At 41.2% G+C, this 27,756-nt stretch overlaps 1 protein-coding gene across 8 annotated transcripts in view; it reads left to right on the top strand.

Moving 5' to 3' along the window:
- The window catches only part of ADAMTSL1 (ADAMTS like 1), a 472,773-nt gene that overhangs the window by 220,337 nt on the left and 224,680 nt on the right, over positions 1 to 27,756 (top strand). For all 8 annotated transcript variants that reach the window (XR_016393555.1, XM_089913199.1, XM_089913195.1 and 5 more), the window contains 2 exons: positions 14,068 to 14,369; positions 20,599 to 20,728. Coding sequence is in view for 7 of the 8 variants with exons in the window: in XM_089913199.1 (XP_089769325.1) it covers positions 14,068 to 14,369; positions 20,599 to 20,728 (432 nt within the window). In the remaining variant the exon portion in view is untranslated. The remainder of the gene's footprint in view (positions 1 to 14,067; positions 14,370 to 20,598; positions 20,729 to 27,756) is intronic.

Here is a 27,756-nt window from a genome sequence, read left to right as displayed (position 1 = left end):
TTCCCCTTATGTAGAATAAAAATATTATCACCAGCCTGTCTCATTAAATACTATGGGAAAATCAGCAGCTTAAAGTCTTTAGCATATGGAGATACCATTATTGAATGTCAGATTCTTTTGGTAAGCCCAAAATGAAAAAAAAAATTGGGCTTATCACTGTAGCCAAAAATATGTTTGAAAGCAGCCACTCTAAGACATGTTTAGAAGAAAACTATAGGAAAATACTGAACTGCCAAGACATAACTAAAACTTTATAGAACAGAAGTATGTTACATATTCCGCTAAACTAAACGCCATGCAGAGGGTACAAATACAGTTATTAGTCTCATAGAATAGCTGAAATAAATATCAATAGTGGGTCACATGATAGTAATGAACTTACTGTTGATGAGATTCATCTTATGAAGCTGCAGCTTCATTTATAAATGCTTTCAGACATTGTCTTTTCCTCAGCAAAGACCTGGGTTTTTTTTTTTACAGTGTATTCGATTCCTGTGGCACAAAGGTAGGAATATTGTGATGAGTATATTTCCTTGATCTGCAGAAAATGCCTTCTTAACCCACCTGTGGGAGTCCTGCATTCTAAACTGACTTTTCACTGGTGGCCATAATTCGCCTTCATCCACACACATGTTTTGATCAGGTTTTCCTGACAACCCACATCAAGAATCTTGAAGCAGCTTTGTCTCTCTTCATTGAGCAGGGCAGCGCGAACAAGATCCAGCCCCAAACTGAGACTAAGGGATGGGAGGCTTTAGCTACTGAAGCTGGTCAAGCACAGACAACCTTATAAATTCACACAGTAAAGTGAACTTGCGTCCAAGGATGTCAGCTGAGAAATCCATAGAAATCCCTGCTACGCAATTAACATGGAAAGAATTATGGTTTGAGATAGACTTGTACAAAAAAATAAGATTCTGGGAGAGTTGCATTTTTCTGAGGGTAATAGCAGTGCCATTCTACCACTAGAAAGGGGGAAACGGGAGAGGGACTGACAGAATTCTCTTGTGCTGTTATTCAAACTGTGTGTTTTTGAATTTGCCTCCAGCTGATGAGAGTAATGTTAGATTTAGGACACATCACTGAAATGCCAGCTGGTTGCTTCCACCGACAAATATATGGAAACAGCTTTCTAGGTATTTTTTGAACCCTCAAAATTTTACTTCTGTTTGGTGAGGGATCAGAACTACATTGTGGTCATCCAATTATACTCATTAATCAGATAGAAGCTAAAGAAATCACTGACTTGATTTTGCACCTCCTGCTTTTATACCTTCCTTTCAGTCTTTGTTGGGATGTGTGCATGAACAGCATGCCCACTTCAAGCCAAGTACACAGCATGGCCACTTTGATAGCTTAATTTCTTGAGCAAAAATGAAACTATGGTGACTTCTAGGACCTGTCAAGACAGCTGTCTACTGCTGCTGTAGTTAATCAGCTGGCCTTCTTAAAAAACCTAATCTGACTTGGAATAGGAAGAAGATTTTTCATTTTCTTAACTCCTTCAAGCCACTCACAAGCCACCCAATGCCCTAGAAGGTGATGGCGTGGGGGCTCTCGATGCCCTACCTTTCTCTTTCTAGACTTTCTGCTCTCTGAATCAAGTCATCCCAGGGAGAGGAAGGTCAGACTAATTGGGCATCTAGGGAAGTCAGGTCCACCCCAGAGTGATTTCAGTTGCCGGGAGTGCTTGGATGGCTCAGAACAAGTGATGGGAGACAGGTGATTCCCTTGGGTACACTTGACCAGCACCGCCATTTTAACTAGCCATCCCTCCATCAAACCACAGCATACATCAGGTGGAGACCCCTAACGGTGCTGTCCTTTCAAAGGTGGGATTGGGTGGTCCTCTGTGCCTTGATCTTACACTTAAAAAAATGTTGACTCATCTTATTAGATGTTTCGTGAACAGCTTTACTGCATGGTTAGGACAACATTTTGGGGCTGCGACACAATACCCAAGCCTTAAACGTATTGCCACAAATAACCTTGGTGTGAGCCATATTAAAAAGGAAGAAGAAGGAAAGCAAGTGGGCAGAAGGCAGAGGTAATATCTGGATGCCAGATGGCATCAGCTTAGTGATGGGGCTGATTCAGTAAGAGGCAAAGGGAAATTCCTGTCATGCATCTGTGTGAACAGAACCCACAAGGAATTAAGATACAGAAAGAAAAGCCAATGAGAGTCTCCATTGTGATCCTATAGTCATTAAATGGTTTGTTTACCTTGGTGAAAATAGTATTTAAATATATAATATTTAAGCTATACGTTTATATTAGTCCATATTTATATCCAGTAAGTTGTCTGAGAATGTGGATGGCTTAACTCAGTGGTTAAGAATGTGAATTCATACTTTTTTAAAGTGGTTAGGACTGTTAATTGTGTGACACGTGATTTTATATTTTCCCCCAAAGGATATTTGGAGAATCAGACACTGGTAATGGATCCAGATAGTTTTGCTGTTCATATCCTCAATACAAGGTGCCTCAAGTACATTCTCTTTGTGAATCCCAGGCCACAGAACATAAAAAGAAACATCTTCTGTATAGAGAGAAACAGATATATCTCTTAGGAATTCAGAGTCACCTAAGATCAAGAAATGTAAACACTATTTGCAGATCATTAAACCCTCAAAAAGGATGTTCAAGCAGAACATGGCATTAGAGTTACGGGATAAAAAAGCACGAAAGCATTTAATTTTGATTTGGCCCAAGGCGGAGTGAAAGCCTCATACTGGCCAGACTGAATGAGCCCTTATCCCCATAACGATCGTGACCTCTCTCCTTTCCAACTCCTTCCTTTCTGGTCCCCCTGTCTACCCAGATCGTTCTTATCCCTTATATCCTCTGCAGACGCTTAATATAAATTCTTTGGCTGATTATGTATTTTAAATAACACTGGACCTGCTAATTGTTCACACCTCATAATGCAAGAAGCTGAATTCACTCTTAAGTCACCTGCTCTGGGCCAGACTTTGTGTCAAATGCAGGTACGGTAAAAAGTAACCCAATAGTCACTGCCCTCAAGGAACCACAGATAATTTCCTAAAATATGAAATTTTTTCAGGTACATCAGGCTGCCAACTATGTGGGGGGGGGTGAGTCTGTATATTTGTGTGCTCAAACAGGAATACAGCCCCGCTGGAATCAAAGTAAAAAGCACCTTAACTATCGATCAAAGCTACATGCGTGGTAGCAGCATGCACAGTGGTGAAAAGTGTGGCCTCCAGGGACCGACCTCCTGGGTGTGAATCATGGATCCCCCAACAGTAAGAGGGAACCCTGACAAATCACTTAACCCCAGAGACCTTAATTTCCTCATTTGAGAAACGAACATAATGGTATCTATATCACAAGGCTATTTAGAGGATTAAGTTATGTGTAAAGTACCTGGTATGCAGAAAACTCTGTTTAGGTGTTAACTGTGGTTATGATTGGACCTTTTCCAGCGTCATTCATCTTCTTAGAGAATATTTAAGTAAGTAAAATTGTATAATAATTACTCATTTACAAATGGAGAAATTGAGGCAGGTCTTATCTCTGCCTCATACATGTTGTATCATGTGGCATGTGAGAGAACCACAAGTAACCCCAAATAACCCCAAATTCAACTAGTGGTTCCCCAGCTAGCACCACCTTCCTGTATCTCCTCTTTGAAGACTCACTTGTAAGAGGCACACTTTGAATTTAGCCGAGAATTTATCCTAAGGGACAAGCGTTAGTTACCTTTATATGAACCAAAAGAAATCTATAGCAAATGGCAAAAATTAATAAGGAAAGTTTAGAAAATGCTCGGATGGAAAAGCATCCTCTCTCAACTCTGAGTTACGTCCAGTTGATACCCCAAGCTTGCTCCCAGCATGCACAGAGACAGAAAAACCAATAACAAATTCAAGAGAGCAGGCAGAGCCATTTTTATGTAGTCAGTAGAAAAGCCTTTCTTGCAAACCAAGAAGTTCTAAATTTGTCAGCCCCTCCTACTGTCTCCACTTAATGCTCAATCTGGAGCTACTTTCAGAACTAAATCTGAACTACTGCTCAGCTGAGCCCTAGAGAGTGGCAAAGACAAATTAATGGGATCCTTGTGTGCCAAAATACAGTATGGACCCTGTCACCACCAATATATGTTAAGTCCATTAAGGTCATTTTTAATGAACTGAACTTTTCTTTGGAAAGCTTTGCCAAACTTGTTGAATTAAGGGAAAGAAACCTTTACAAAATTGCAAGATAAACTAATTCCACTCCATGTGAAGAAGAAATGGTTCATGACAAGTATTCTGAGTTTACAATATTTTAGATTTTTCTCCAAGTCAGAGAAAATAATATGCATGAAAATCTACATTCTTTTATTAAGCTAAGAACTCCAAATGCACTAATAGCATTGTAAGCTATAATGGCATTTTAGTTCCTGGGATATGGCTTTTTAACTCATCAGACTAGCCTTAAGGAAAACCAAACTTTTAAATCATGTTCTGTTCACATAGGTCAGAAAAGCAACGGAGAGAAAGATGGTCTGAAACGAGTGTCGTAGCCTCATTTTTCATTGGTGGAGAGTGATTTGGCTCCATTGTATCTTCTCATACAGTTAAGGGTCTGTCTTCTCTTTTTCCCAAATCTCTGTGTGTAATGAGTTTTAAAGAGCGGGCTCCTCTAAACTAGGAACAATTCCATAATGCTCCAGAGTCTTCACTGTTGGGTGGCTGGTTGTGTAATAAGGCAGTGTTAGACCAGAGTCATGTATAAATTACTGAAGGCATCCTCTGTCTCAAAGCTGCCCCAAATCCTTTTATTCTGTAAAGCAGCATTTTTATTGAGATTTAACATAAGTATGATAGACACAGAACTTAAACTTGTCTCAAGCTACATGATAACCCAAACCCCGTCAAGATGAATCAAGGCCAGCACATACTGCCCAAAGGCAGCTATAAGAAATAAAAATAAATAAGCCCATGATAGCTACTAAATCTGGGCACAATCACCTTTTGAAAGACCATAAGAAACTTCTAAAACAGGAAAATGGTTTCAGATTTTCCATGCCAATGCCTGGAACTTAAAAGTATGATTTAATTTCTTTGAAGTTTTAGGCTATTGCCTCTTTATCTAGCTTGGTTTCAACCTCTGGAGCCAAGAATAAGCCCAGTATCAAATCACTCATAACATCAGCCCTTACCCTCCTATTTACCCATTCACTTATTCATTTGGAAAAAAAATGTATTTTTGAGCACCTATTATGTGAAGTTCTACCTTCATGGAGGTTTGGTCTAATAAATGAGATAGTTATTCCATAAAGATTCACACTGGATTATCAAAAACTGATCGCTGTTATAAGAAAATGAAGAGGTTCTGTCAGAGTCTGACAGGGGCCCCCAAAAGGTCTGGGAGTCAGGGAAGTCTTCTTTGAGAAGGGACATGTCAGCTGAGACCTGTAGGATGAGCGGAAGTTATTCTAAGCTGAGAGAAGGGAGGAGGGTCATCCAGAGAGTGATCCACACATGCCAAAACTCTGAGTCAGGAAAGAATTACACACATTTAAGCAAGTGAAGGAAGACTAGTGTGTCTGGAAGCTAGTGACTGGGCGGGGGGTGGGGAGAATGGTAGGAGATGAAGATGGATAATGGCATGATATAAACCTGGGTAAGGAGTTTGGCTTTGTTTCTGGGTATAGCAGGAACAATGAAAAGGTTTACATTTTAAGAGCCCCCTGGCTGCAGCATGAAGAAAGCATTATTAAGAGCTAACAGAGGAAGAAAACAGACCAGTGGCTATTGTGGTAGTCCAGGGGAGAGCAGATATTAGCATCAATGATCCGGCTTACATGGCAGCCTTAGAGCCAGGACAGTGAGGTGGTAAAGAGCATGGACTCTATAGTAAATGGCCATGGTTTGAATCTTGACTCTGCCATTTATTTAGCAGTATGACCTTGGGAATATCTGTGTCTCAATTTTATCATCTAGAAATTGGGATGAAAATATAATTGTTAAAATATAATTTATTTTTGTTAAGTATATAAGTTGTTAAAATATTTTCAGAAAGGTAAAAATCGTGATTTATAAATATAAAATGAGCACTTGTCTAACTTTTTATTTAACTCATGAATTATGACAGAACCAATAAGATGTTAAAACTAGTTCTAATGTGAATTGGATTTAGAAAAGTTTATATTTTCTATCAGACAAAATTATTTGCATTGACATGAACAGAAAAATAAGTTCCGTCACTATGAACGAGAAACATCTACATCATCACTAGCTCTCTGCAAGGAAACTTTCATCTCCATGGAGTTGCAAAATAGACTAGCCAAAGACAGAGACTCACACTTCCATAGAATTTGACAGCCCCTGAAAGTCTGCTAGTAATCTTGTTTGTCCATTTCACAATGACAGTACCCATCTCCTAACAGTGTTATAATGAGCTAATATATAGAAATGCTTAAAACATATCAGTGAACGTTAGCTATTATTGTTGTGGTTGTTGCTGTTATTATATCAAGGTGGTAGTAGTCGAGATGGAGAGAGGTAAATGAATTTCAGATACATTTTTGAGGGAGAATTAATAGAATTTGGGAATCGTTTCAAAGTGAGGAACTAGGGAAAATGAGGAGTCAAGAATAACTCCTGATTTTTCATGTGAGCAATTAGCTACCCAGTTGAATCATTTGCTGTGATGGAGAAGGTTGGAAGAGGAATCGGATGCTGAGAAAGGGAATCAGGAGTTCCATTTTGGACACTTTAAGTTGGAGGTACCTTTGAAATATCCAAGTGAACATGCCACTCAGGAGAGATGTCAATGTGTACCGGCTAAGAGCATGAAACCTTACTAGGTGTGTGGCTTATATCTCAGTTTCCTCATCTGTATATTAAATGGAGATAATAATAATTCTTTTCTCATCAGGTTATTGTTAGGATTTAACAACATTTATTTATAAAGCACTTAGAAGTGAGGCTGACACATAAGAAGCACTGCATAATTTTTTGATAAATAGATTGTGTTAAATTAATGTTTATTCCCTCCAAAGAGTAAAATGGCTTGCTATCCCAAATCTTACTTTAAAAAAAAAGTTTCGATATGAAGCTCAGACAAAAGGTATAGACTGGAGGGTAAATACTTAGAAGTTGCCTGTACTTTGGTGGTATTTGAAACCAAGAATCATTGGTGAGCACATCAGAAGACCGCACCAAACTGAGCCTTCAGGCACTGCAATATTTAGAGTTTGAGGAGAGGAGAAGGATCTAGAAAAGGAGCCTGAGAAGGAAGTGACCAGAAAAGAAAAACAAAAACCTGGAAAGCTTGGTGTCATGTAAGTCAAGGAGAAAGTAATTCAAGAAAAGAGGCACGATCAGGTGTGCTGGACGCTACCGGAAACAAGATGACTGAGCACTGGATTTGTCGGGAAGAGAAGACAATGTGGGACCAATACTCTTAAACATTTATTATCAACTGTCTTTTTTCTGGCTTTTCCCTTATTGTTAAAGACGAACAACATCCCGATGGTCAAGAGGGTCCCTCCTTTAGTAAGATTCCTTCTAATATCTTTTTTTATTTATTTTTTGGCTGCATTGGGTCTTAGTTGTGGCACGTGGAATCTTTCGTTGTGGCGTGCGGGCTCTTCGTTGTGGTGCACAGGCCCCAGAGCACGTGGGCTCTGTAGTTGCAGCACGTGGGCTCTCTAGTTGTGGTGCACAGGCTCAGTGGTTGCGGCACGCGGGCTTAGTTGGGTTCTTAACCGCTGGACCACCCGGGAAGTCCCATCCTTCTAATATCTTGTCTGGAACCATATTAGAGGAAGCTGGGTCAGACCTACAAGATGAGTTTAACAGAGTACTCAAATGTACAAGGTCCTAGGCTTTGAAAGAGCCCAGTCATCTCTGGCTCGTTGGAACTTGGAGAGAACTCTGATCTCCTGCAGCATTTCCTTCTAGTACAGCGTCTCTTTGAAAGGAAAATGTGCTCTTTAATGCAGTCAGCCTTTCTTCCCCCACTTCCAGCACTGAGCATTTCCGCAAGAAAGCCATTGAGGCATTCTTGCCAAGGCCAGGTGCCTCTCAGAGAACCCAAAAGGGCAACACTATCCTGAGAAAAAGAAGTCAGCTACTTAGAAAATGCCACTAAATATTGCTGTCCCAGGACTGCCTTAGAATGTTATGGAATTGGGTCCTTCCTTCACATCACTGGCTAGCAGCACTAGACGGGGCAGTCACTGAATTTTTTTTTTTTTTCAAATAATTGTATTGGTGACTGTATCAAAATTGTCATTTGTTTTGTCATCTTAATTTCTAGAACCATTCTATTCTTGCTTATGCTACTAGGTACCTTACAGTGCTGAAGACCCTCACAACTCAGGCGCGATACTTAAGGATGTGAGGAACGTATGAAAAAAAGTGGTGCTATTAGATGTTTTGCAGAGTGATGTCCTGGGCACCTTTGCAAAATTTTGCTTGGAGACTTCAATATGCATTTCATAACCAGCATGAATTATTTGCAATTCCAGAGACTTGTAAGCTAACAGCTGCAGTTGAGAAATATTTTCATAATTCCACATTCAGATCAAGTATCCTTGACTAAAAAGCTTTCACAATAAGTTAGATTCCCATTTATTTGGAATGATTTAGGTGTGGTTCTAAGTGAATGTAGAGGCATATTTTAGATAAGTGTTCTCTCAAAACTTTAATGCTTTAGCTATATATATATATATTAAAAGCTATAGAATTTATTTGTATTTCACACGTTTTTCATGCACTTTCTTCATTTTTTTAATAGTTCTATGAAATTTTATCACGGACATAGATTCATATAACCACCACCACAATCAGGATACAAAACTGTTCCATCATCCCCCCCAAACTCTCACCTACTCTCCCTTTATAACCACTTTTCCCACAAACCAAGCCCCTAGTTGCTACAATGACAAAAGAATTCATAAATAAGTTTGATTTAAGAACCCAGTGTCAGTGAATTAGATGTATATATTCATTAATGAAATTGTCTAGCTTTGTGTTGAAAAGCCAGTGGTTACTTCTCGTACAAACATGAAATGCAAAGCTAGCTATATTTTTAAATAATCATTTTAAGTTTGTCTTAGTATGATGGATTTTTTTTTTTTTAGTACGATGGATTTTATAAGTAAATCACTTTAAAACTCCTAGAGTGATGCAGTTAAAGAGTTGCCTGCCCTTTGTAACATTCCAAAGGTTTTTTGTTTGTTTACTAGTTTGGAGGATTTCTTTTTTAAACCTCTTTCCTTTTAATTTCATTGAGGGACATTGAATAAATCACTAAGTAGATGAAAGAATGTGTTTCCCTTTCCCTCTCCTAGTTCCTTTCCCACCCAGCAGCAATTATTTTTTTCTCATAGATCCAAATGCCTCTTCGATACAAATGCCCAAATGCCCAGCTAGGTTTAAGTAACTGCACCTTTTCCTAAAGATTTTACTGTCTCAAAGATTGTCCAGAATCAGGAGAAGAACCAACTCTTCAAAACTAAAGAAAAAGAATAGAGAAAGATTGAACTAAAAATAAGATGAGTTAATATGAAACGCCATTTTTACCAATGACGTATGATGAATTTTTTGTCCCCAAATGACATATTTATGTAAAAGACTTTCTGGTTAATTTGGTATAGAATTACTTAGAGAGTATTTTATTTTTCCAGTATACTCTTCTCCAGACCCCTCTGTGGCCACTGGTTAGGTGAGAAAATTTTAGGAAGGGATAATCATGATTCTCATGTGCATATAAAATAAACATCTGTCAAAGATTGTATTTACCTCATTAATTAATGAAGAAACCAGGAATATGTTACAACCGACTCAAAGGAAATTTAAAAGAACCAAATATATTCAGGCAAATAAGAATACTGAAATGAATTTATAAGTAGATGCAAAATGGGTCTCTCCACAGGACAACCAATTGCATTCCACAAGACAGTCTTCATTTCTGTGGGAAAGAATCTCATGATCAATTTCCTGCCGTTTAAAAGTTGTAAAATAATTCACAGTCAATGAAAGATTTTAAAATTTTATAATAACTAGGAACAATGCACTGGACAGAATATTCAGTAACCTTTGGGGTCCCTTTTAAGTTTTTATAATTTTTTTCTACACGCTTCAGTTCATTCCCTCCTCTCCCCTCACCCTAAAATCACCAAAAGAAAGAGGAAAAAGAAATCCACAACCCCTATCAACTTATAACTCAAATGTTATAAGATTGAAAACTAAACAAAAATTAAATATTTCTAATGTGATTTTCTGCAAGTTTCAATTTGCATTTTGAAACTAGAGAATGGGGTGAGGCTCCTAACAGCATCAAAATAACACAACTATAGAGCTACTATATTGTGCTACTCTTATTTTGAATAATCCCAATGATTTTTTTTTTTTGAACAAACACTCATATGAAAGGAGGAGAGAGGAAAGGAAGGGAGAAAAGAAAAATATCAGGCCATGTGTGTATAAAACTAGAGCTAAGTCTGGCTAATATCTGCAGTAATGTGAGACTAACCAAGAGTGAACTGTTTCTCTTTAGCATCATATTAATAAAGTAATAGTTTTTATTATTTCAGTCCACGCTTCTGACTCCGTAATAGCCACTAATAAACTAAACCACGTTGGGATTTTCCAGGTGAATTTGATTATCACTCTTTTCTATTTCGTAATAGGGACTGTGGTAATACCTCTAATTAAAGGATAAGTATTTTGGTAGTGAAATGAACAATGAATCTTGCAAACAGAAGACCAGAGAGAAACATAAGTTACTTATTTGCCAGGGTTCTGTTCGTTTGTTTGTTTTATCCTGGAGATGGGAAAACTAAATGCAGAAATCATATCAATCATTTCTGAAGCTCAAGCCCACCTTTGAAAGAAATCACTTATCCAAGCCATTCTTCATCCATCTGGCAATAGTGCTGCTAACCAAAAGAATTTTTAAAGTACCCAAATTAAACTTCAGTAACACACTGTACATCAAAACGATTAATATACTGATTTTTAAAAGACACATTAACTCCATTTTAAAGGTCCCACTTTAAAGGTTCTAACTCAGCAAGAACTACTCAAGATGCGTCTTCTAAACATTGCAGTTGAACCTCCTAGCTCATATGACTGCCCTCTCACTGACCTTGCTTCCTCCCACTTGTGGCCAGAAAGCTCAAGATAGTAAATACAGAGTTGGGAGATCTAGGGATATGGGGGAAGGTTTCACATGAAAAACAGTTATTATTCATTTGGCCGTTTGCACTATTAGATATTTTTCTTTTGAAATACAATCTCCTGCCTTCAGTGAGAGAGAATAGTATATCATCCAGCGTATGCACTAGAGATATTAGGATGACTGCCAAAAGACAGCACCACTTAAAGACCAAATTGTTCTTAATTGGTGTGAACTTGATGAAGACCTAAGGATAGTGGGTTGGGAGATAAGCCAGTAAGGCTGTTTGACACTTGATAAGGTTCTCACTTGGGAGACATAAAGTAGATTAACCCTAAGTATCCCGACAGTCAAAAATACACACACACACCCTCACACACATATTTCTTTACTTTTTTCATTTAGATGCTACTTTAAAGTAAACAAGTCTCAATCATTGCAGTGAGTTCATGGGGCGTCGGTAGCACCCCCTTTCTACTTAGTGTGCTTTGGGTGTATCTTCCCAGTCCTGGAGAGAGAGCAAGTGCAAAGTGATTCATGTTATAGGCAAGGAGAGCTGAGGGTTTCATTTGTGCAGCCTTTATGTCCTAGATTTCATCTGGGACTCACTTTTTATCTAGGAGATAATCCATAAACAAATCAGTTTAGCTACTTGTCATAAGTTTATATATATAGGAAAAAGATGGAAACAGAGGTTATTGCAACAACAAAGCTTCACAAACATGGCCCACAAAGACTAAAATCTTCCTTATCTGGCCCTTTACGGAAAAAGCTATTTGAGCCTTGGTCTCTTGGAATAGTCACTGAAGAGGGCTATTATAGCCGACAGAACAATAATCCCTCCTGTATGGGAAAAGCTAATAGGGTGCCATTCTTTCTGAGATCTTGTCATCTTCTTCATTTGAAAACAAAATTCAGGACCACATTATTAAACAAGCATTATTCATCACTATTGTCAAAGCTGGCCGACTTATCATTTGCTTCTAGGTTTCTCTTATACATAAAATAGTTTGGTATGTATTTTCCTTTCTGTCCACACCTGGGTTGTAAAATTCAGTGCTTGTGTATTTGTTATGATCCTTGTTCCAGGACTCAGGCAGATAGATGTGAATGTGTAATAAGAGGGTTAAAATTATTTCGATTGCAGATTTTGGTTTTATATTCCTAAAAGACTGCTACAGGTAGCGTTATTTAAAGAGGGAAAGTCATTTTAATCTTTTAGGATACTGTTTTCCCCACCACGTTCTCTAGGTGCCAGGAGATGGTTAGGAATTCAAAAAAGAAAGAGGGAGGTGACTCTGTGATGAGAATTTCTTGGGAATAATTCTGGGTGATGCTTCTTCCCTCGGGCATCTTCTTGACAAGGTTGTATGTGACCTTCGTTCACCCCTAGGGGATGGCTCTTCAAAGGAAACAAGCCTCAGGCCTTTCCTTTTTTTTTTTTTTTTTAACATCTTTATTGGAGTATAATTGCTTTGCAATGGTGTGTTAGTTTCTGCTTTACAACAAAATGAATCAGTTATATATATACATATGTTGCCATATCTCTTCCCTCTTGTGTCTCCCTCCCTCCCACCCTCCCTATCCCACCCCTCCAGGCGATCACAAAGCACCCAGCTGATCTCCCTGTGCTATGCTCAGGCCTTTCTTAAAGGGACTCCCTCCATGCCTCAGACACCATGGGTCTGGGTCCCCGGGCCAGTCCCCCTGCTCTGCACACAGCCCAGGCTCGGGCCCGGGCCACATCTTCATTGTGCTTCTTCCAGTTTGAAAACTTGGATTGGTTTCCTGTTAGAATTTCAGTTTCCCTAAACTAGATAGGAACTATTTTCACTTGCTGAGATTTAATGCTATAACCTTCTTATCACTTCTTTCCTTTTCTGCCAAAGTCAAGGTTAAAGAGCCAGGTTTGCATGCCTCCTCAGCATGACTCCCTGTTCAAAAGCAGTAGGATCATGGAAAAGTAATTTTTTTTTTTTTTAATTCCAAAGTCCTTTCTCCAGATTATTATACTAACTTTGTGAAAATGTTAGTGGTTCCCTCTGGGCTTTTTTTCTCTAGGCACTTCTCAAGGTCATTGCAGATATGGCCATTGTTGATTAGTGGGAGGAAAAAAGCCTTTTTGGAATTTGGATATTGTCCTACATTCTAGAGAAACTCAGAGAAAAACCAAGTTCTCCCTAATGTGGCTTTTCTCGGTGGGGAGGCGCTGGAGGCTGTTGAACAAACTCGTATGAATGCAGAGCCCCCTCGTTTACTGTGACATGCCTGTGGATTTAAATTTGTAGCAGGGCTTTTCTCTAGGATATAAAAAGAACCGCAGTCCAGACTAATTCAAAGAATGTGTGAGGAACAAGGCTCTGCTCCATTCTTGGAAACTTACAAAAAAACCTCTTTCTCTTTCTGTATATAAATAAATCTTGGGAAGCACATTGAGCAGAAAAGCAAAGAAAGTTACAGAACCTGAAATTCAGACTAAAAACAAAACAAAAAAATACTTCCTTAAATATCTCTGAGGGCTGATTTTGTTAGAGTTTTTCGTATTAGTATTACTCTGCTGGAAGAATAGCCGGCATCTGCAGGAGGCACAAGTGCTGGGATTTAGATCGATAGAGAAGAAACCAATTCCCTGCTCCAAAGAGCTACCACTGTGGGTGCAAAGCAGGGAGAAAGCAGGTGGTCTGTGGCTGGAATGTTTTCCAGCTGGGGGTTCATATGACACTCACGAAGAAACCAATCCAGAAACAGTGGCAAGTGAGCTCATGAACTACACCGAAGCGCCCAGCACAGGACAGGGTGGCTGAGCCCTGAGCACATCCTGGGACGGCACTGGGCCACGGTGGCAGATGGGATGAGGACCCTCCCAGTACCCGCGGTCTCCTGTTTGGGGCTTCTCATCCTGTCCTCTTGTTTGCTTGCGGACTGCAGGTTCATCCCAGAGGCCTGGTCGGCCTGCACGGTCACCTGTGGTGTGGGGACCCAGGTGCGAATAGTCCGGTGCCAGGTGCTCCTGTCTTTCTCTCAGTCCGTGGCCGACCTGCCCGTTGACGAATGTGAAGGGCCCAAGCCGGCATCGCAGCGCCCCTGCTACGCAGGACCCTGCAACGGGGAGGTTCCTGAGTTTAACCCGGAAGAGACGGGTGGCCTCTTCGGTGGCCTGCAGGATTTTGACCAGCTCTACGACTGGGAGTATGAGGGCTTCACCAAGTGCTCCGAGTCATGTGGAGGAGGTAAGAAGGGGGATCTGGCTCAGATCCTTGCCACCGTCTTGTCCTTTTTCTGTAACTTCTCTCTCTGCGTGCAACTGTGTCACGTGATTGCCTCTAGTCCAAGAATGATAAGTAGGGGGAGGAAGCCATTCTAAATGTAAAGCGGACTGAATGAAACACAGATGTATTTCTCTTTGGGCTTGAGCAGCTTTTTAGACTGTCAGCTATGAGTAGCCATCACAAGTAATGCTTTTACTTTTAGTTGTCATTCTGACATTTTGCAATATATCTTAGCATATCTGACTGAGAAACAAAGTTGACACTGACCTGGCAGTGCTCTCAACATTTACTTTTATTTATCTGTGCATGCCCTTGCCTCTGTGCATGTGGTATGAACCAAGACCCAAGATGACAAGCAGTCTGCTGTTCCCAAGGACAGGGTACAGCCCATCTGATTTACTCAGCTGATTCCCAAAGCAATATCTATTGACAAAGGGAAAGGGTGTATAAGGGCAATTATAACACTGTGGTTACCTAGAACTGGAAAGAATTTAAAGAATCCTGACCCCACTGCCATTTTATAGATGAGAAAACTGAGATACAGAGAAGCTGAGTGACTTTTTCAAGATCACACAGCTAGTGAGTGACATTTGGGACTAGGCCTGCTGTTCATTTCTCTGTCAAGGGTCTTTTCATCATACCTCACTTCTTTAAGCACTTAGAGAGTTCCTGAAGCTTTCTCATTGAATGAATATTATTTAAATAATGTTCAATGTTTCCATGTATATTGACCTGGTTCTCTTAGGTCTAGTTCATGGTGATAACGGATTCAGTGATTTTTCTATTTCAGGTGTTAGTAATGGAACTGTGGTGGGAGAAGAAGGCATTTTAAATCAACAATCAATTCTTTAAGATTACGATCTTTTGTACCACTGTAGAAAATGCATTAGATGCATGTCAACACTGTCTCCCGTGTCTACTCCCAAGAGAGATTTTGATAGGTGAGGAAACGCTAGCTGATTTCCCATCAAATCCCTGTCACTGGCTATCAGTAACCCCTGTTGTCACATTGAGGATCTGCATTCCCAGCAAAGTTTCTTACTTAATTGGTATAAAAATATCTATATTAAAATTATTTCCCCAAACTGTTTTCTAAACCATGACATTTTGGAAACTCTTTTATAAAAGCATCTTTTCTCATTACTGGGAATGTCAGAATACATGTGCCCAAATTGTTCATGCGTAGTTGAAAAGGAATGGAACAAGTACGAGCAGAGAAATCAATTTTCTCCATTAGGTCGCTTCGTAAGCATTTAATAGTCTTGACCTTGAGGTTCTCGTTTTGTTTCTAAGCCTTCCAATTTCAAACCATGGAGTTCTTAAGTGTTTTCATGGAGAGCCTATTATTTTAAAACCTAGAATTTTCCATCTGATTCTGGAAGACAGTTTCTTGGAACTCCGCTAATCCATGTCCTGTGGTGCCCTCCACTCACAATGAGGACATCTTTTCTTCCATGCTTAATGAGGGAGAAGTATTAACTAAGCTTTGGTGATCTCTGAGCCCCAGCAGGAGCTCAGAGGCCAGGTGGAAAGGACACAGCAGTGGCTACAGTTGATTCTTTCCAACATAGTGAATGACTCAAGAGTTCAGATGGTGTGTGTTTATCTCCACTTTCCATGATCATATCTCCAATTTCCATGATCACCTGAATTGAACAATCACGATCTTTAGTCTAAAATGAATGTGCTTTGAAAACGATTATTTATGATCTCTCAGTTATGATTCTCAGCTATAAGTCAAGCCATGAACTTTATGAGCAGATGGGAAAAATGATGCTGTAATGGAATATATAAATGACCAGATACCTTTATCTTTAAGATTCTAACCATTCTGCTGCTCAACCAGGGGTAAAAAATTCAAAGCGTAGAGAGTATGTGGAAAGTTTTTCATTTAAAAGGTTTTCAGAAGCTATTGATCTGGAAATAAGATTTGTATATTTCATACACAAATGATGTCGGCTTGTAGGAACTGAGCATCTTTGTATAACATAAAGTGTACATCATTTATATCCAGTTAGGTCTTTATCTGTCAACAACTGTGCACACTTACCTACGGTTGTGTCACTGTGCCAAGGTAATATATCTAAGCCTAAAATGTTAAAAGTTGAAAATTCCAAAGTGGTGAAAACATGCTCGGGTCACATGGTCCATATGATGCCCAGACACACTAAAAAATTATTTTGGTATACGGGATATGTATATTTTGAAGTCATTGTTTGGCAGTAACATTTTATGGTACTACCAACTTTGATCTTTCACTAAGATATAACCCACAAGGTTGAAGATATTTTTAATCATTCCTGCTGAAGCCAATCAAAAATCTGCAGGATTAACACATCGATTTTAAATCAATTTGGGGTTATAAGACCAGTCTAGCTAATTTTATTCTTTTTGCAACCTCAAGAGATGAAATTGGATAGACACAAAAGTAACCTTTCACCTAGCAGAGGTAGCAACCAGAAGGAACTAGTTAGTAATTTAGGCTGTAGTTGGTGGCTGCGTTTCCCCAAGCTGTCATCAAATATCATGTAACAACTTTGCTATTCTGGGAGATATAAACACTGAAAATCCCATTTTCTGGAAGATTGAAAGTGAGCCTAACCTGTTCAGATCTGTGTCCTGTTGTCTCACTAACATCTCCTGGTTATATTTTAATTTTCCATATGTGAACGGATAGGTGTAGTCAAGGAGAGTAGGTTTGAACGTGAACAGCTTTATTGACCTCCTAGATGGTAAAATCGACATTAAAATCTAGCCGAAGGGGCTTCCCTGGTGGCGCAGTGGTTGAGAGTCCGCCTGCCGATGCAGGGGACACGGTTTCGTGCCCCGGTCCGGGAAGATCCCACATGCCGCCGGAGCGGCTGGGCCCGTGAGCCATGGCCGCTGAGCCTGCGCGTCCGGAGCCTGTGCTCCGCAACGGGAGAGGCCACAGCAGTGAGAGGCCCCGCGTACCGCAAAAAAAAAAAAAAAAAATCTAGCCGAAGGAAAACTTGAAATTGATTTCAGCAAGTATAAAAGGTGAAATCCTGTGCATCTTGCTCCCTTTTCCTTATGAGTCCTCTCCTTTTGCTTCTGTCAAGAAAGGAAAACTCAGAATCGGAAAGGACCGTACATACACGTGTGTTCTGTGTTGGTTTAAAACGTCCTTCTCAGTGCAAAAATTAGCCCATTTGGGAAGTAGCACAGACTTGATGAGCTAACTTCTCACATCCCGGCCCGACTGCCCTGAGTCCAGTATACTGTGAACTGACAGGTGAAGTCTTCACACGTCTTCCCTCTCCAGCTTCCCACACCGCCATGCCAGGGCTGCTCCCTCACGCCACGTTGCTTCCTCCAGGCCCCCATTCCTTCCCACCGCCCCTTGGCCCAGATTGCACGCTCTGCTTTGGAATGCCCTGCCCTTTAGGCATCTCATTCATTAATGCCACAAAAATTTCTTGTGTGTTGACCACAGGGCTGGTCCCAGATCCTCCTTCATTACGACGGAGCTCTGCCCTTAGCCTCCCGCACCCCCCATCTAGGAATGCTATGACAACTGACCCTGAATGCAGTGTTGCGGAGGCCGAGGGCATCCTTCTAGAAGACGTTAGATTAGAAGGTAGTAATTCTAGAACGCTTCTTAATCTCAGCATTTAACCAACCCGAAGGCGACTTTTATCCTGAGCTAGGATTATTGGCTGGGGTCATGTAAATGTGTTCTACGTATCTCAGAAGATTACTGATGTCATTTTAGAAACTTTAACCCTTGCAGTCCCATTCCATGCAGTCCTGAAAGGACCTCAGTTCTGTAAACAAGGATTTCACAAAGTGGAAACAGGTCGCATTACTCATACACCCCCAATACATGCCCTGCCCCAAGCAAGCCTTTTCAAGTAAGGCAGGTGACAAAAGCCCTGTGGTCACTTCCTGCCTCAGGGATTGCCAACTCAAATTCATAAGCTTTTCAATAGCTGACTAAAGCCAAAATATATTTTATTTTAGAGTAACGTTTAGAATCTCTGGAATACTACCAGGTAGACAAATGAATTGAAACCTTAACTTCAAACAGAATCACAGCTCTAGATTCTGTATGGAACAGTTCGCCTCATCTAGCGCCTTGTCATCATGACCTTAATAATGCCAGACTCTTCTGGTGGGAAGTATCAATGAAGATATCAACAATTTCTTGTGAAGCGTTTTGCTATATCATCATACCATGAATTTCAAGTGGCTCACTCCAGCTGCAACCAAGAGGACACCCTGGAGTCAGCATTCCAGAATATGATGGAATATCTTGAATGTCTAGCATAAATCTCAAATGCTTCACCCTGAACTGGCCGTGATATATTTAAATTAAATTTTTGAAGCTCGTAAAAGGCTTAGAAAAAAGAAAGCTGACAGGGAAAATATTGTGACTGATTTTTTTTTTTTTTTTTTAGTGTTTGATTTGTCAGACTTCCTAGGAAAAAAGAAAGGCGATTCTGATTCAGGCTTTAAAATGTCACTTTTTAAATGGTGGCTTGCTGAGTGACCTCTCGAAGTCAGTGTAACGTCACCTTGGAAAGCATTAGCCTATTGATTGGGGTGATAACTTCTTGGGGAAACACAGGGTAGATAGGGGGAGGGAAGCGACAGGGCTGAGAAGTGATAGGTCTGTCGTGCTATATTAGGTACTATCTGAAGAAGCAATGCAGAAGATTTTAAAAAGAAAATGTATGTGTATTTATATATAAAACTATTATATGGATTGTCACATACTCTGCTATAACTGCATACAAATATTTAACAACACATAGGTACATTTAGATGTACATATCTTTGTATATATAGCTATGAGTGACTGAAAGCAAATTATCAGGAATGTCCTGTCTCTCTTCTTCTTTAAACTGAATTCTGCTGAGATGATTCCAGACAAATGTCTAGTTTATTCCTGAAGATCTCCAGCAGATGTAACATCCTCTTAGTATTTTTGAATGTTAGCGTTGTCAGTCATTAAAGCTCCAGTGCTAAGGCACAGCCACTACAGTTTCACCATTTATCAACTGTATGACCTTGACAAGTTTTTTCACCCTTCTAAGCCTCAGTTTTCTTATCTGTAAAATGGGGATAAAAGCGGTGCTTGCCTCATGGAGTTGTTGAGAGGATTGAATGGGGCATGTCAGGACCCTAGCCTCAATACTTGGCTAATAATGTTCACTCAGAGGATTTTTGCTACTGCTTTTATGACTGGGAAGCAGGATGAAATGTCTGGATATTACATTAAATTTAATATAATTTAACGATATTCAATTCATTTGACCAAATTAAAGGTCCATTCATGATAAAAACTCTCAACAAAGCGAGTATAGAGGGAATGTACCTCAACATAATAAAGGCCGTATATGACAAGCCCACAGCTAACATCATACAAAACGGTGAAAAACTGAAAGCTTTTCCTCTAAGATCAGAAACAAGACAAGGATGTCTATTATATCTGGACACATGGTTACATGTGTCCCTGTCCCATGAAAGTCTCCATGAGAGATCCTACACCCCGCCTTGGAAGAGCCGCCAAGTAACCGTACGCCAGTCGCTCCTCAAACTCCTGTTTTACTAGGTCTGTAGTTAGGGGCATGTGGGTGGCAGTGGGAACATTGTCTTCCATGGATGTCACTCGTCATTAGGCGTCTTGTTCTCTTTCGTTGTTCCAACTTGCCAAGCTGCTCTAGGTCACTAAAGAAATGAACCCGAATCAGAAGGAAAGCAGCAAAGCCCTAGATGCAAGGCCCCAGAAGCACAGCAATTTACAGAATGCTGGACATTCAAACACGGCTCTGGGCCTGCCTTCCCAATACCGTCATCTCCTGTTGATTAGAATACAGTGTGTGAAGGTCTCGGGGTCACTACTTTGGTCAACCTGCTCTCCTTCTGCTTTAAATTATCCTGTTTCAGCACTGGCGGGTGCATAGCCGGGTGGCATCTTTTTAAGCGTTTCAGCAGTGCTGGGAGCAGCCTCCCCACTTTGGCGGAGTTGCCCTCCTTAAGGGGCACAAACTTCTGAGTGCTTTCTCCAGACGGCTTGATGCCTGACGAGATGGGCAGCCCCGGACTCTCAACTGCCTGACACGCAGCGAGTCCTCCCAGTCGCAGAGACCTCCCACCAGCTGCCCTGTCTACACTTGCTCACCGCCCACACGCCCACTCTGGCCTTGACAGTGTGATCTGTACACAGGTGTCCAGGAGGCGGTGGTGATCTGCCTGAACAAACAGACACGGGAGCCCGCGGATGAGAACCTGTGCGTGACCAGCCAGCGGCCGCCCCAGCTCCTGAAATCCTGCAGTTTGGATCCCTGCCCGGCAAGGTAAGAGGCGCACTGGCCGCCCTGCTGCCCAGGAGCATGTTCAGAACGGGGTACGTCTGTCCATGGGCAAGACCAGAACGCTTATTGTTACCCAGTGTTTTGAAAACCAATTAGCGTCGGTTCAAACTTTTAGTCAAATCCACTTGAATTTAATTGAAACCAGGGCTTTGGAATTCCAGCCCAGTGGTCCGGGGTGCAGAAGCTCATGCTCCGTGCACTGAAGCAAAGCCCCGTGGTGTGGCTGGTATGTGCACAGGCCCCACTGCTGCTTTCTCCTGGAGGGAATGAGAACTGACTACAGGCTTTACGGTCTCTGCCACCTTTCAGCCTGTGCCCCGAGCCCTCCCACCCTGGTAACAGATTGGCTTGCGGATTGCAGGAACTGAAGGATCTGGGTGGTATAATTGACCCACCATGAAATCTGTATGCACACACAGCATGCGGATTCATTATAGCATGATCGGGGGTGTGCATCTGTCATTCCACATGCATAAAATCAATTAGAGCATATCATTGTTCAGCCCTGCCTGGGTCTCATTATTATCCAACCTTGAGTCTTAGTTCATCAATCCAGTCACTGCTTCAGCCTACGCAATGTTATGGGGTCTTGAGAGACTTTCCTTCATACACGTGTTTGGAGCAAGTCTCTGTAGAAGCTAAACCATCTCATCTATGATTCTGGTTTCAAAGGGGAGACATTTAAAGAACCAAAGCCAGACTTTCAAGTCTGCTGATGGGCTGAAGAATGTTCCCGGATCATGTCCTACATACGGAGAGGGTTGCTATTTCTGAAGGATATTTCTTCTGTTTCTGCAAGGTATCATGTGAGAAGCAATGTGTTGCCTACAGGAATTAACGATAGTTTTCTGGTCAGGCTAATGCTGCCTGTCTTACTTCTCAGCCAACTAGATGCCTCTCTCGGGGACTTAGAGGATACAGACTGCAGGCCTCCTCGGATCATCTCAGGGCACCACCCCACAGTGACACTCTCCTGCTCATCACCAGAGTTATTCTGTATATTAGTCTGAAGGGTGGGCCTGGCTTCCCTCTTCAAATGCAGAAGTGACGAGGGCCACTAGTGCCATATTCTCCAAGGCAGCCAGAAAATCAGTTAGCCACTGCTTGGAGCGCTACCCCACCCATGGGAGTAACAGCGTAAAATAGAGTCAAGAGCTGGGCCAAGAAAAACCTAGATCCAGCGCATAGAATATTGAGACACCTCTTTTTCTATCCCTGTGCACATCTCTGTCCTGACCTCACTGTTTATCAGCGAGTCTAAGACCTTGCTGCATGGGCAAGGGATCCAAACCCCTCCATTTGACTGCAGTCTCCTTAATAGGAAGCAGCAGAAGGCGTACAGCAGGGACAGCCTGCAAGGGCCTTGGCTGGCAGGTCAGGAAGCCTGGCCTCTCATCCTAGCTCGGCCACCCACTAGCTGTGTGACATTGGGCAAGACGTCTGCCCCTTCTGTTTCCATATCTGCAAAATAAATTAGCTGCACGAGATAATCTGAGGTCACCACGTCCTGCTCCGGTAATCCCACAGCTCTTCATGGCTCTGTAGGCAGGAGCGTTGGACTGCTGTTACTGCTGCTTTGTGCTAATGATTGATATCATTTCTGTTCTACTTATTGACCGTCACTTTAAAAGCAAGCATGAGGGTCTTTCTGACCACATTCCAGTGGTGTAATGACATCCAAATGCTGTGATGAGCTGAGGCATGGCCGAGGAGTCAGTACCTGGGACAGACTGCACATCTTCTGGGACTTACAACCCCTAAACCCCTCCCTTCCTGGGGCAGCAGAAGGAGTAGGACACAAGACGTTACTTCCCACCCTCCAAGTACTGATTACGGTTAAATTAGATAAGCTTAATTTACAACCTTTTTATTGTCTCCAGGACAAGGACTCTTTTGGACTTAACGTTATTGCATTTGCTCCAGGTCAACTCAGTGCTTTAATGTCCACCAGCGAACCGTCAGACTGACAGGCTGGATGTCCTACTGCACGCAGGCATGGTTTTCCTGGGCCAACTATACGTAGCTGAGTGTTTGTCGAATGATGCTAATTGAAACAACTAAGGGGGCCAAAGTGGCCTGATGTGACTCACTCTCTTTACCTCCCATCCAAGAGCCCAAACAGAGTTTCATCTTAAAAATGAGAAGTGTATAGAGGTGCATCTCCTGTGGAATATTTCAGTCTGACATCGGGGAAAATCCCTCCTTTGGAATGTTGATGTCGGATGTGTATGAAAGAGAAAATGTATTAGTAGGGGCATGGCAGTGCGTCGTTTTCCCAAGCACCTTCTATTCATTTGGGACTAATTTAAATCTTTAATTCACAATTCTTATTGTACGTGGATCAGTGTTCCCTGCACATTTTCAGTGATCCCTGTATTCCCTGATGGGCTGCCAGTTTAAAAAAAACCATAGCATTTTCTGTGGGATATACAGAAGTGATGTTCTGAGTCTTGGTCACTGGGCTTATGTCTCTAAGAGGTGGCACTGGTTAAGAGAAGTAGCTTTTCCAGGAAGTTATTTGTCTTACTGAACACCAAAGGAAGCTGCTTTTCTTCTTGTGTGTGATATCAGATCACACAGAGAACACCAAAGACGCTAGAGGGAACGTCCTATCTGGGCAGTCTTTCTGAGATGAAACTCACCTTCTGATTTCCTCTGTGTGATCGACAGAGCTGGTATCAGAAGCACATGTCCAACTTTCACCAGGTTCAGGCAGATACATTCTCATGCCTGGCTATTCACAGCAGGAAGGCCGTGTTCTCAAACAGGAGGTATTTTGATTGTACCAATTTGTGTGTGCACATGGACTGCCTGCATTTTTTAGGACACGTAAAAAAATAGTAGTTGTCTATTGGAGAGGACTAGATTTTTTTACTGCAGATTTAATTTTTTATTGAAGTATAGTCAATTTACAATGTTATGTTAGTTTCAAGTATATAGCAAAATGATTCAGTTTTATGTATATATATAATATATATACACACACACACACACACACACACACACACACATATATATACGTATTCTTTTCCAGAGTCTTTTCCATTATAGGTTGCTACAAGATTTGAGTATAGGTCCTTGTTGTTTATTTTATATATAGTAGTGTGTATCTCTATTTTCTATATAGTAGTGTGTATATATTAACCCCAAGCTCCCAATTTATCCCTGCCCCCGCATTCCTCCTTTGGTAACCATTAGTTTGTCTTCTATGTCTGTGAGTCTATTTCTGTTCTGTAAATAAGTTTGTTTGTATCGCTTTTTAGATTCCACACATAGGTGACATCATACTATATTTGTCTTTGGCTGACTTACTTCACTTAGTATGATGATCTCTAGGTCCACCCATGTTGCTGCAAATAGCATCATTTCATTCTTGTATATGGCTGAGTAATATTCCATTGTATATATGTACCACATCTTCTTTATCCATTCATCTGTCAGTGGACATAGGTTGCTTCCGTGTCTTGGCTATCATAAATAATCCTGCTATGAACACTGGGGTGTGTCTATCTTTTCGAATTGGAGTTTTCTCCAGATACGTGCCCAGTAGTGGGATTTCTGGGTCATATGGTAGTTCTATGTTTAGTTTTTTAAGGAACCTCCAGACTGTTCTCCATAGTGGCTGCACCAATTTACATTCCCACCAACAGTGTAGGAGGGTTCCCTTTTCTCCACACCCTCTCCAGTATCTATTATTTGTAGACTTTATAATGGTGGCCATTCTGACCAGCGTGAGGTGGTACCTCACTGTACTTTGGGTTTGTATTTTATAATGAGTGATATTGACCATCTTTTCATGTGCCTGTTGGCCATCTGTATGGAAGAGGACTAGATTTTAAAGTCCTTGCTGTCAGCTTTATGTCTTAATCCTCCTCTCTATCCACCTAGCGCCTAGCATACTGTCTGACACGAAGTAGGTGCTTATTAAGTGCTTATTGAATAAAAGAGTATAAGGACTATAGGGTCAAATTTTTTCCATAGCAAAATGCTTCAACCCTAATAAGTGTGCTCTCTCCCCTCCATCCTTCTTATCCTGTCCCTCCCACCCAACAGATGGTGCTGAAAATGTTATTATTAGAGTCTCTTCTTTATGTTTAAGGCTTTACGTATCAATTTAAAACATAAATAGCCTTAAGATAAATAACCCTTTATGTTAGCAGCCATGTATGGCAAAGTATCCTCGGAGTAAGAATACGAAGACAAGCTTTTATCAGAGGGGAGAGTGGACACCCAGGGAGGGGTTTGATTGTCTGGAGCATTGGAAGGTAGTACAGCGAGGCCAGGTATTAATCCCTTAACGACCTGGCCTACCATTGGCCAGAAGAAATTAGGACCATGTTTGCTTATGAGCTGACAATTGTGAGAATTTTGCATCCAAGTTGATAGCAAAGAAGGTATCAGTACGCGGAAGAAAAATTATTTTAGGTGCCTTTACCACCCTCTGAGTAATCTGCATCTAGAAGCCCCCCAACCCTGCCCGCCTTCACTGGTGGGTTAGATCCATGTAAGGGAAGAAATATCCAAAAAGGAGCTAAGATCAGTCATTAGGAAAGTGGTCAGCCTCCTGTTTCTACTTTAAAAACTAAGTATTGGAGTTCTACACGTGATACATGAATATTCTCATTCTTTGACACTCAGGCACAGCAGAAGTTGTGAAGAAAGAAAGGCACATTCCCCCCTTTCACCACCACGCTGTACAGCTCCACACCCTTCTTCTCCCACAGAAAATCACTGTTAATGGTTCGGTACTTTTCCCGACCTTTTTCCATGCATTTGTATATATACATGAACATATACAAATGTATAAGATTTTCTTCCCTTTGTAAATGAGATTGGATTATGCATATTGTTTGGGAACTTGATTTTTCCCTTAGTAACATGCACTAGACATCTTCCCCGTCCCTGAGACCACCAAAATAAAAACCCGCGGGTAGATTAAGACCTGTGTTCAAATCCTGCTCTGTCACGTTTAGCTATGTGACCTTCGAGAGCTCATACTCCTTTTCGGATCCTCAGATTCTTCATCTCTAAAATAGGATCATGGTAGACACTTAGAATAATTAATTCTCTTCTCCTTCCCCTTTCATTTTTGGTGAGAAATATTTTTAGTTTGTATTCAGGACTTCAATTTGATTCAATTTTCTCTTTTATTCAACTACGTCTTAGTAATTAAGCTTTACTGACCATCTCCCTGGTTTAAAATAGTTATGACACGAGCAGCCAAGGAAAGCCAGAAAGCACTCCCTTAAAAGAAAAAAAAAAAAAAAGGAGTCTGACTGTTATTAATTATAAACATTTGATAGCTCGGCCAGCGTGTGTTGAAAAGATTTGGTAAACGTACGTGGAGGAGGGGAAAGAAGTACGCAATGAAAGCCAGATGGCTGAAACTGAAGGAAATTCCAGGCAATTTCTGTAGCTTTGTTCTAACATACTTTTTAAACTAAACTTTTATTTCTCTGCAACAGAGAACAGCTGAGTGGTGCAGAATAGATAAACAGTGAAGGGGGGGGAAGAAGCCCATAATTCCAGGAATAGTACTTGGTTTCTGCCCCCCACCCCAATCCCATTCCCTTTTCTCCGACCTAGTGTGGTTCCTGGGACCAGCAAGAACTATAAAAGAAGTTTGAGGATCCCTATCTGAAACGAGAAAGTTAAGGAAAAACATCTTAAAGATCACAGAGTGTCCTCTTTAAAAGCAAACTGCAGAATGCCTGTTTTATTGTACACTAACAAAATCCATGCAGACCAGCAGCAAATGATTTCCAATTCCGAATTTTCTTTTATATTAGCCTAAAATGGGCACAGCAGAAGGTGTTGCCCTTTTACACGACCATGTTTTAATTTACTTGATGGAGCTTTCAAAGCTTTACAGGAACCGACCCCTTTGACAACTTGTTTTAAGGGTTACCGTTTCAACATGCTCTCTAAATATTGGTTTATCTTTTGCTGGGTTCCCAAAGTTTCCATATGCTGCCTTTTGTCCATGCTAACTTTTAAGTGCTCAAAGGAAAAGCACACCAAAGCTCACTGACGTCCACAGAAATTGAGTCCAGATTTGGAGGCCGTGTTCAGACGTCCTTAGAAATCTAATACTACTACTATTGTCATCCTCTTTGGTAAATCCAGATGCATAATTATACTGTCTCTCTCTTTTCTTCCACTGATGGACAGAAGAACCTGCCAAGACCTGTTCCTTAACAGCTGGGCCTGATTGGCTCAGTGGCAGCCTCTGCTATTTCTCTACCCAGGAATGTGCTGGCCTAGTGATCAGAATTGTCCCCAGCAGCATTTTGACATCAACAAGGGTAACCATCACATGTATGCTTGCCTTGGGGCTTAAATCTTCATTTCTCCTAATGAGAGCCCTCTCCATGGTTACACATCACCTGTTATATCAGCCGCAGACCTCTGTGAAATGAGCTTTGCTGCTATTAGAAGTTACCAGCATAGATTTAGCTGTCGCGTGAATCTGGGGTAAAAATCAAGGGATTGGATCTACCTTCTCATCATGTCACTTGATGAGGGAAGCTTTCCTTGTTTCTTAACATCGATGTGGTTGGACAGCCTTTTAGACCGCATAATTCTGCCTGGACTCTGGCAAAGTCGTTATACAAACCATTGACTGAAATTAACCTTCTGCACAACAAAAAACACGGCAGAAAGTGTTTTACATCTCGATTCAGTAAAACATAAAAATGCACTGGGCATCTCCATGCACAGCAGTCTGCTTGTATTTGGTCCTCAGAAATGACTAGAAGACAAAACCTGTTCTAACGGAGTTACCAGCTCTCGGAGGAAGATTTCCAAACAGTAACTTCTGTGAGTGAGGCAAGCGCAAGCTTCTGCGGGAGCGTGAGGCTGAGGGGAAGGCTTCCTGGCGGAGGTGACGCCTGTGCTGAATCATAACGCATAAGCAGGAGTTACCCAGGTGAAGAAGGGAGAGGAGAGATGTTACAGGCATAACGAAAAACATGGACACAAAGGAAAGGACAAGAAATGGAAGCTAGTGT

Source organism: Delphinapterus leucas, chromosome 6 (assembly GCF_059928025.1).
Source record: "Delphinapterus leucas isolate spDelLeu-1000000601 "Yukka" chromosome 6, BTC_Dleu_Yukka2, whole genome shotgun sequence".
NCBI classification, from domain to species: Eukaryota; Metazoa; Chordata; class Mammalia; order Artiodactyla; family Monodontidae; genus Delphinapterus; species Delphinapterus leucas.
Note: the sequence above shows the minus strand (reverse complement) of the source record. Positions and strands in the feature narration are given on the sequence as shown.